This window comes from Macrobrachium nipponense, chromosome 40 (assembly GCF_015104395.2).
Source record: "Macrobrachium nipponense isolate FS-2020 chromosome 40, ASM1510439v2, whole genome shotgun sequence".
NCBI classification, from domain to species: Eukaryota; Metazoa; Arthropoda; class Malacostraca; order Decapoda; family Palaemonidae; genus Macrobrachium; species Macrobrachium nipponense.
In genome coordinates, this window is record NC_061101.1 from 57,943,561 (window position 1) to 57,954,763 (window position 11,203).

General features: G+C 35.4%; 1 protein-coding gene across 3 annotated transcripts in view; it reads left to right on the top strand.

Moving 5' to 3' along the window:
• Positions 1-417: 417 nt before the first annotated feature.
• LOC135212179 (uncharacterized) overlaps positions 418-11,203 on the top strand; it is a 117,849-nt gene continuing 107,063 nt past the window's right edge. Inside the window, exons 1-2 of one of the 3 annotated variants that reach the window (XM_064245620.1) lie at positions 2,795-2,828; positions 4,527-4,982. In XM_064245620.1, the coding sequence (XP_064101690.1) occupies positions 4,826-4,982 (157 nt within the window). In that variant the 5' untranslated portion in view covers positions 2,795-2,828; positions 4,527-4,825. Of the gene's footprint in view, positions 689-2,794; positions 2,829-4,526; positions 4,983-11,203 lie in introns of those variants that run through there. The other 2 variants (XM_064245621.1, XM_064245624.1) reach the window with 2 other exon arrangements.

Below are 11,203 nucleotides of genomic sequence, written 5' to 3' on the forward strand. Positions count from 1 at the left end.
CTACACTTACAGCAAGAAAGGGCAATTGGTATTTCCTTCCACAAGAAAACGCGCAGGGACGCCCCATTAATTTCCATTAAGTAACCCATGAAACAACGTCTCCACTACGGCAATAGATTGATCATAGCGGTCCTAGCGCGCTGCCAGACGTATACCATCAACAACTCTGACTAACTTGGAATTTCTTCGACGAGAGGCATCACAATATGCGCTTGCACATTCAGAAACACCGACTTTTCATTTTCGGAAAACGAAAGTGAGCCGAACTGAATCAGAATCTCCATTGTGAAGGAAATCACGAGGGAATTATCTGGCAAAGCATCATGTTTTACTTTCGCTTCTGGGATCTTGGGTTGAAGGGTTGCGTTGCGGGTTCCCGACTCCACGGTCCCCGTCTCTCCCACCCGCGTCAGTTTTCTCTGGCTGTGTTGAAGGGAGGCGTGTTGACGGAAACCTTGCGGCTGTCGCGTGCACGTGCTATTTGCAGAATCTAAAAGAAAAAAAAAATTACCCATGTTTCCTTAGGGAAAAAGAAGCCCTCTGCACATGGAGTACTCTTAACAAGAACTGAAACGAACTCAAGAGACAAAGAAAGGCTTTCGTTTAGCAATAGAAAAGGCCAAGTGCAACTTTCACCGAAAACTGCATAGCTGGAGTGTCATCCAAACCGGGCAAGTTCAACAACAAGGTAATTGCAATACTGTTCAGTTTCAGATGCATGGGATTGTTCAGGCTGTGTGTGACAGTTCAAACGAGTAAGCACCCGGGTATGGTAGGCAACATACGGCGATCTAGATAGTTCGCTTGTACCGAAATCCCCATACGTTGATAAAAAAAAGATAAAAAAAGAAGAGTAACGAAGAAAAAAGGCTCGCCTCTCGGAGGCTAAAAATGTTGCCGTCACATTATTTGTAATATCGTCAATGGGCTAAGTTCATTACTGAATCGTATACAATAATCTAGGACTGATAGCCAAAATTGTTTTGGGTAGATCTACAGTTCTATTCCGCGGCGGCCTAGACTATGGCAGTTGCGGTTTTCTATGCAGTTTTACCTCCTGAACAAGAATTTTAAGTAATATTTATTCGGACGACTGTAATTAACCCCCAGGGGCTCGTACTAAACACGGCGAAATACAGATTCCCCAATTCCTGGTGGCTTTCGTATTCGCGGGGATGAACGATGTGGTCATGCGGAATTGTTATACGTATAGAAATACCTTTGAAAGGTGTAACAGGAGGAAAACCTCGTAGTTGTGCCTTGAAGTAATTGTTTTGGGGGAGAGTGTAAAGTAAGATGGAAGAAAGAGAATATGAATGAAAGTACAATACTAAAAGGAATGAAAGGGATGTAGTTATGGGCCTGAGGCAGGGACGCTGCAAAGAACCATAAGTATTGCCCACAGTGTACCGCATGAGGTAATGGTTGAAATGGATTAATCATAAAGAAAAAAAAATGCATATGGAAAAATACATAATTTTATTTATTCGTCATCAACCTAAAGGGCTCCGGGTCCTACCTTCCCCAAACCGCCCCCTCCCCACGCAATATAACCTGACCTCAGGCACGAAAAAAGAATTAATAATAGAGTAAGGTACCGTTTATACGCCATTCTTGCCATCATGGTCCTGTTTGTTTGTATGGTGTTTTTACGTTGCATGGAACCAGCGGTTATTCAACAACGGGACCAACGGCTTTACGTGACTTCCGAACCACGTCTCTCACTCCTCAATAGAATGGCCGAGACTCGAACTCGCGACCACCGAGGTGGGACGCCAACACCATACCAACCACGCCACTGAGGCGCTGATCATGACCCAGTAAGCACTGCTTTGCTAATAATCGTGTACACATAGTACATGTATATATGTACTATGTGTGTGTGTATGTATGTATAACTGAATCACGAAAATATGGAACGTGATGGCTATGTATGAATAAATAAAGACAAAATCCACGAAGGGAAGAGAAACGATGTAGTTCTGCAAGGCCTTTCGACTTCTTGTCCTTTACTTAGCAGATGATATATATACATATAATATACATATATATATATATATATATATATATATATATATATATATATAATATATTATTCAAGTTACAAATGTCATTGAGTATCTAATTCGCTCTACCTCGGAATTAATATATTTTCATATATTAAGCCGAAAGGAAATTTTTTTAGTTGATAATAATTTCGTTTTCTCAACTAAAAACAAAATCCCCATCGGTTTACATATATAAAAATATATGAATTCCGAGGTAGAGCGAATTAGATATTAAAGGACATTAGTATCTTGAATAATTTATATGAATCACGGTGATGTGATAATTATTCATATCATGTCTCCTGACATAATATCAGTTGTTTTTACATAGGTGTATAACTTTTTTTATTTTTTTTGTTTTGTTTACGTAAATTGTTGACAGCCATTGTCATCGGATTGCCCGAGGAGTTTCCAGAGCTTCCCATCACTATTTGGTTGAAAGAAAGATACGGCATACAGAGAGAGAGAGAGAGAGAGAGGTGATTTTTTTAACCGGCGACCTTTCCCCCTCGCTGGCCTGGAGTGTTGGCGAGGAGGTGTGGGCTATATTGATGACGGTTAGCAAGAGGGAGAGAAACCATAGGGACGGAGGAGCTTTCTATGCGCAAGCTCATTCTCCGATTCCCCTCGTCCGCCGTCGCCTCGCGCACGCACAAACACACGCACGCACGCAAACCCACACCCACACTCGCCCCTCCAACCTAGTCCTTCCTTCCTCCTCCAACCAGTGTTGGTGTCGCTGGTGGTGGAGGAGGAGGTGGCGGTAATTACCAGGGATGAGTGAGTGGTGTCGAGAACTACTATGTCGTCGGGACATTTTTTTTGTTTTCTTTTTGTGGTGAAAATCGAGGATGCTATTCCGAAGGAGCTCACATGTCCCTTGAACGTGTTTTTATTTTATTTTTTTATTTTTTTTTGCGTGACTTCTACCAGATATCCGTTTTCCCTCCCTTTCGTGCGTTGTTGGAATAGACTAGAATCGTGGGAATAGACTGGAATCGTTGGGATGAATTGGATTCGTAATTTGCGCAGAATATTATGATCAGGGAAACTCTACATTGTGGATGAAAAGTAACCCTTAGTGTGACTTGCTTTCAGCATATTTTTGGTTTAAAGATAGCCACATTTACCACCATGAGAGAGAGAGAGAGAGAGAGAGAGAGAGAGAGAGAGGAGAGAGAGAGAGAGAGAGAGAGAGAGAGAGAGAGAATCTGCTAGCCTCTTTTATTGTTTGTTTACAAAAGACTGCTGCTGCCCCATCACCACAGTTATTAAGCCATCGTATCAGTGTTTAATTTCAAACGGTTCCGCTTTCTGTTGTATTCATCATTCATCTCTGATAAATAGTCATAATTATTCTTTATTATATGTCAAATTTGCCCTTAAATACTTTCAGTTCCCAGATGTGTATTACGTGGAGGATTTCGTAAGAAGCTTCTGTGTTGGTAGAATTGGTGTTGGCATTTTTTTTTATTAGATATCCGTTAATCGTAGTAGAGGTTGTTAAACAGCTGTTGCAGTGACAATGTACTAAGAACCCCAGGCTAGCATGACAGGTAATTGTAGTCATCTGCAAAGTCTCATTTTCAACATGGCTGTAATGGATGGTTAGCGTGGGTTCGTTATAGGAAATTAGGCCTAGAAGATTGATGAACGCTTCCACTAACATTTCCTTTAAATAAATTAGGCCTAGGAGAGTTTATGAAGATTCCACTTACATTTCGTTATGAAAAATCAGGCATAGAAGAATTAATGAACGCTTTCACTTACATTTCATTATAGGAAATTAGGTCTAGAAGACTGATGAACACTTTCACTTACATTTCCTTATAAGAAATTAGGGCTAGAACAGTTTATGAAGATTCCACTTACATTTCTTCATAGGAAATTAGGCCTAGAAAATTGATGAATGATTCCACTTAAATTTCCTTATAGGAAATTAGGTCTAGAAGATTGATAAACACTTTCACTTAAATTTCCTTATAGGAAATTAGGCCTAGAAGATTGATGAACGTTACCACCTACATAGTCTAGAAGATGGCTGCTATTCTTGATAGGAACCTTGATGATATTGAGACAGTTATGCAAGTCTTTAGCTGTAGTTAGCATCGATGGTGGAGTTATTTGATAGATTCTATTGATGCTTTATTTATTTAAAAAAAGTTTTAGTTACAAGAGGAGGGATGCTTGCAGCCAGCCTCTGGTGAGATAGATCTTGAAATGGTAATTGGAAATCCTCAGTGGAGGCGAAATGAGAGCAGATGTTTGAAAGCTTGAAATGCAAAAAGAATGCAGATTCCTAGAGTGTTAATTAATCTGGTTATAGCTTGTTGCTTTTACTCCAAAGAAAATTGGTTGAGTAGGTTTTATTCTGACCTATTATCGAAGAAGATAATTTGAGTAATGATAAGGTGCTAGAAAGGAGGACCAATGTAGGATAACGACATAAACTTAATAAAACAATTCTTGAAATTTTAGGCCGAAGACTAAGTCTTATATGACAAGATGTCTGTGCCGGTGTAGAACCTGCTCCTCAAGACTAAGTCTATATGAAACCGTAATGAATATTGAGGTAACAGATATAAAGTAGACGTTAGAAAAATTGAAAGAAAATTGTTTATTTTATGCAGCAAAGATGACACTTTAGTAAGAGCAAGGTACCAGGTGAGAAAGAACTGGTTCCGAATCATGTGACTTTTCGAGAAGTATGCTGATTCAACGGTGCTCATGATTTCGCTAAAGATAGATTAAGTTGTTTCCTTTTCGACAATGTCATCATGAGAGCCTTAGCCGGATCAGTTATGGACCAGTATTACCTCAGCATGAAACTACAGAGCCCAACCGCAGACAAACAGGAAAATGGCAAACGTAGAAATAAAGGAAACAATAAAAACAAGACCAACTCCGATCCAGATGATCTTGTCTGTAATCCAGGTAAATGACACATTTTATTGTATGTGTGTGTATGTATACGTTATATGTTTGTACTATATATGTATATATATATATATATATATAGTTTATGACACATTTTATTGTATGTGTGTGTATGTATACATTATATGTATGTACTATATATAATGTATATTATATAAATATTTATATATACACATATATATATATATATATAGAGAATATAAATATATATAGTATATATAGATATATATATCTATATATACATATATATATATATATATAATATTCTATATACATTATTTAGATTTATTATTTTAATATATATATACAGAATTATATATAGATATATATATCTATAATATTATGTAATTTATTATTTAGACATTTTATATAGAATTAGAGATATCATATCTATATATATATGTGTATATATATCTATATATATATGTGTATGATATATATTATATCGATATATATATGTATCTATATATCAGTATATATATAACATAGATATATATATCTATCATATATGTGATATATATCTACTATATATATATATATATATATTTTTTATATATATATATAGATATGTATATATATACTATATATACATATGTATATATGTATTATCTATATATATATATATATATATATATATATATATATATATATATATATATAATATATATATATATATACCAATCATTAATTGTTACCTCACAACAGCCAGACACCTGAACCTTCATCACAGGTACTAAACGAGTGAATACTCTAAAGGTAACAGTGATCCCTTAAACAAATTACCAGTATTGCAGAAATTCAGACTAAGTTCATTATAACAGGTGTGAGGTAATCTTATAGGTAATTAAATTAATTACAGGGCATCACTCCATCAACAACTTTAAAAGTCTAAGTATTTCCCTGATTTCAGAAGTCTAAGTACTTCCCTGGTTCTAACTCACTTCAAGTAAATTGAAGGAAAACAGCTCACTTACCACTCTATGTTTGTACCTAAACATATCATATAATTACTTAATTATACTGGTGAAAAAGAAAACACTTATAAAAAATTTAAGTACAAAAATTTATTATCAAACTCAAAATTTATAAGTGAAATTCACAATCTCAGGGAAATTACTGTTACTTGAAAACAAAGCAAAGTTTAATTAATTCTTGAATTAAATTACGTAAAATTAGATCAAAATTAATTTATCACAAAATTCAAGAAAATTTATTAATTCGAAATTCAAAAGTGTTAGGCAATAATTAAAACAATTCGGAAATGAATTCACAAGTGCTAAACATCACTAAAACTTGAAAAGATTCTAAAACTTGAAAAGAATTCTAAGTAAATGCAAATTAATTCACAAGTGCTAAATTCAATTAAATGTGCAATGATTAATTAATGAAAATAACCAAGTTAATTAAATTGTGAATGCAAATGAAAACACAGAAAAATGTGGAAAATACCAATATTGTGAAAAAAGCGCCAATCACACAAATATATATATATATATATAATATATATATATATATATATTATATAAGAATATATATATATATATATATATATATATATATATATATATATATATATATATATAAATATATATATATATATATATATATATATATATATATATATATATATATATTTATATATTATTATATATATATATAACATTTCAATAAGAAAATAGATAAATGCACATAAAATCACTTCAAATGAAACAAACACAAAACAAAAAATTGCAATGTGTAAAAATTTAAATTTTCACCAAACCATTGTAACTATTAGTTACACTTTACCTTGGTACCAATTGTCTTTCTGCTGCTGCAGCTTTTTTCACAATTTTACCACACAATTCACAATATTTCAAAAAATAAAAAGGCGCTGTTACACGCTTGTACAATGTTTGTTCAGATTCCACAAAATGCACTCAATAATACTAAATAACTCTAAGAAATACAAAATCTAAAATTTACGAGTTACCAACAATTATGTACACTAAAGTCTTAATGTTACTTTGAAATCAAAAGTGGCGTGCGAGAGAGAGAGAGAGAGAGAGAGAGAGAGAGAGAGAGAGAGAGAGAGATCTAAACGCTATGATGTTCTAAGTTTGAATGAATGCTTTCTTCCTCCTAGTATGGGCACTTCAAGAGACTGACAGGGTCAAAATGTTTTGGGCTTGTGAAAGATGGTGCAATCTTTCTAGAAGCTTCTAATATGATGTAACTTTACAGAAAAATTGTGAAATTTTCACGTGGTTTCTGCAAAGTCGTACACGTATGAAACCAGTTTATGTACATTGTATGCTCAACAAAGACTTACTCGATCTGAAACAGAAGTCCCTTATCATACATGAAGACAGATTTCCAAAACACAACGGAGATCTCAGGGTCTCTAATCTTGAGGTGATGACAAGTTGTGGAAACAATTCTATCTTGGAACAGACAAAGTTAATCTCTCTTTTCATTCTACGTTATATTAACTTTTACATTATGTAATGCAAAATCTGAACATACATTTTTAGACATCCTATAACTCTAAAGCAAATAAGGAATCTGAAAATGGTGCAAAACTCTATATAACATTTCATACAGTCAAGAGAAGATATATGCAGTATTAATCTACTTTTACAATATATAAAGGAAGATAAGGTGCAGTTGAAAGGGATTTAATTGTTCTCGTGTTAACAGGTAAACGATCAGGAAATTCACATGATGTAAAAAAAAAAAACTGTTTTATATGGGCGGAGAATTTGATCGCTCGTTCTATGGACGTAGTAGCTGTGTGTATTTCTTCTGTTTCCTGAATTTTCCTCCATCAGGCACAAGTGCAAGCGTGCAATATAACAGTCATTGATTGGCTTGTCAAAACTGCAGACATGATAATGGTGTCTCTTGATGCCCACGGGTAATTAGTCGTAACACTGAGACGGCCATCATTGCATGGTTGATCTAAAGCAAGTAAAAACTGCGGGTGGCCTGTCCTATATCATTGCCAGACGTACGATCATGGTTAAATTTAACACTGGATAAAATGAAAGCTGCTGAGGTTAGAGGGTCGCAATTGGGCGTGTTTGATGACAGTATGGTGGAGGATCAACGTACCAATTTTGCAGCCCAATGCCGTTATGGGTGAGAAGGATCTCTTCTTCCATTGAGGTTTTTCACTCAAGTAAGTTTTCTTTTACCTACCTTTTGTTCCTTCGTGTGTTCAGGGTTTCTCTCTCTTTCCAGAGGGGAGCCTTCTCTTACGCGAGGAGTAAGCCTACAAACTACTTTGTTGTTGTTCTTGTTGCTGGGGGATTTATTTATTAGAATGAAAATGAAAAAAATAAATAATATGCATGTTAAACAATACAGGAAAAATTATTTCTAATAATATAGACGTATTTATTTTAATTTCCAGTGGTGAAACAACATCCTATTTGATTGTAAATTGCAGCATGCGGTTGAGTAAGCTGGAGATCGGATCACTCCTCGTCGATATTCATTAGCAGCGGTTAAGAGTGGTCGTTTTGGCACTGGACGTCAAATCCTTCGGGGATAAGGAAAAAAATTAGCGCCTCAGTGGCGTGGTCGGTATGGTCTTGGCCTGCCACCTCGGTGGCCGCGAGTTCGATCTTAGGGCATTCCACTGAGGTTTGAGAAGTGTATTTCTGGTGATAGAAGTTCACTCTGGACGTGGTTCGGAAGTCGCGTAAAGCCGTTGGTCCCGTTGCTGAATAACCACTGGTTCCATGCAATGTAAAAACACCATACAAACAAACAATAAGGAAAAAATCGGAATGCCTTTACGTGTGTTTATTGTAGATGATTTCGTAATAAAGAAACTTGGACGATGTTATTATCAAAACTAAAGAGAAATACTACAAACATTACAGCCAAGGCGAAATTGTGATTTTTTTTTTCATTTCTGTTTTTGGTGGAACAGTGTAATTGGTAAATATACATTTTAGATCTGCCGCTTGATTCGTACAATTTTTTTTAAAAACCTAGTGATATTGGCATTTTATTAAACTGTCCTTTAACAGGAGAGGATATTTTATTTTTCACAATTGTATTTAATCTAAGGTCTTTCATTAGTTATTACTGTCAAGAAAGAACATCAGATCATCTTGTACTTTATATATCTTAATTCCTTAAATATAGAGTTGTATACAGTTTTTTTTTCAGCCGATAAATTTGATGCCTTCATTTTCTACCAATAAATACAAAGATGGGTATAAAAACTCTAGATACTTCAACTTCCCTCTTCACCTCTTCAGTGAACTGATTTTAGTTTGATGGTTTTTCAGGAGAATAACTTAAGATTGTTTGTTGGAAGTTTTCATAATTATGGCGATGAACTATACTCTGTTTTTTCCATCTGTCCACCCGCCTGTGGTGTTTGCGTATGGTAACACTGCGGCCCGGGCTTTAGATAGTTACGCTATGTGTAAGTTTTAGGTAAATAAAAGGATATCTGGGTGTACATTTGCAGCTGAAAAGTGTCTTAATAATTTACTGTATTCGAAATAGGATATTGTTGTTATTGTTGAATGTAAGCTAAATGTAACTATCTAAAGCTCGGGACGCAATGTTACCATACGCAAACACCACAGGCGGGTGGACAGATGGAAAAAAACCGAGCATAGTGTGCACTGTCTGTCTGTCTGTCTGAGGTAGCACAAGTAGCATGTACTATGTAGAGGTTTCTCTTAATCTTTTCGATAGATAGTCTATATCTATGGAAATCAAAAAGACATATCTTGAGATGGCGGCAGGTAAAAGTAGGCTGAAAGAGTCCTGAAATTAAACAAGGCATGATTGGATCTCCAGCTTACTCGGAGCGCGTGCTAAAATCTGTGGTCAAGTGGTACGTTGTTTCACCAACAAAACTGAAAATAGATAAGCTATATTTTATCAGAAATAATTGTTTTGTACTGTATAACATGCACATTATTTAATTTGTTACATTTTCTTTCTAATAAATAAATCATAAATATCCTATCCTAAAATTCCTGTATTTTTAACTCGACGCGAAACATCTTTTTCAGACTTTTTAGGCTCTTCCATAGACCTTTCCTAATCCCCTCCAACAAAAAAAAAAAAATAAATAAATAAATAAAGGAATAAAAAACAGCAAGAACAAGAACAAAAACAACAACAACATCATCAAAGTAGTTTGTAATCTTAATCCCTGAGTAAGTGATAAGCTCTCGTGGTAATGTAACTTGAATTAGATGGGTTTATGGTGTATCATCAACGCAGCCAAGAGAGCTCTCTTGCTTCCATCGAATTTGAGGTCTTATTGCAGCGACCCATATAGTAGTTTTGCTAACTATTAACTTAAAAAAAGAATAGGGCTACCGAAACCCATTGCATACTTTCTGGGATTTGGTCAAGATACTAGCTTTCAATTCCCATCTGTATAAATCATTTTGACCACGATTTTCGTTTTGGCTCCTTGTAGTGAAAAATTAGCATATTACAGCTAGAAGACCTGACAAATGTCTGTAAGTTTACGTTTATGCTAACTATGTTTTGTTTGCTTGTTTGTATGGTGTTTTTACGTTGCATGGAACCAGTGATAATTCAGCAACGGGACCAATGGCTTTACGTGACTTCCGAACCACGTCGAGAGTGAACTTCTATCACCAGAAATACACATCTCTGACCCCTCAATGCATTGACGGAGAATCGAACTCGCGGCCACCGAGGTGACGGGCAAAGACCATACCAACCACGTCGATGAGGCGCTTAGCTAACTATGCTTACAATAACTAAATTGTAATAATAAGAGCTACAGTACGGTAACTGTAGAATTCCTTGAACCGTCATTTTATTGCTAAGCCTTGCAGCTTAAAGGGAAAGGTTGCTGTAGGAAAAGGATGATAAGAATCAAGTGGACATAAAGACATATGGATCATGATGAAGGTTTTTTTCCTCTGGTACCGAGTTTTTGCATCTTTGTCGAAGGCCGAGTGGACTAACCATAATGACTGGTGGTTTATGGTTATCGCGCAAAAGTAAATGCAAAAAAAAAAAAAAAAAAAAGACTTTCGTGATGTCAGTTGGTCGGCTTTTTGCTTAGTAGGAGAGTAAGCCTACAAAGTACTTTGTTGTTGTTGTTATTGTTGTTGTTGTTGTTGTTGGGGTGGGTAGGAAAGGTCTACGGAAGAGCGTGAAAAGGTCTGACAAAGGTAAAGGTGTTTCGTGTTTAGTTATACATACAAGAATTTTAGGGTAGG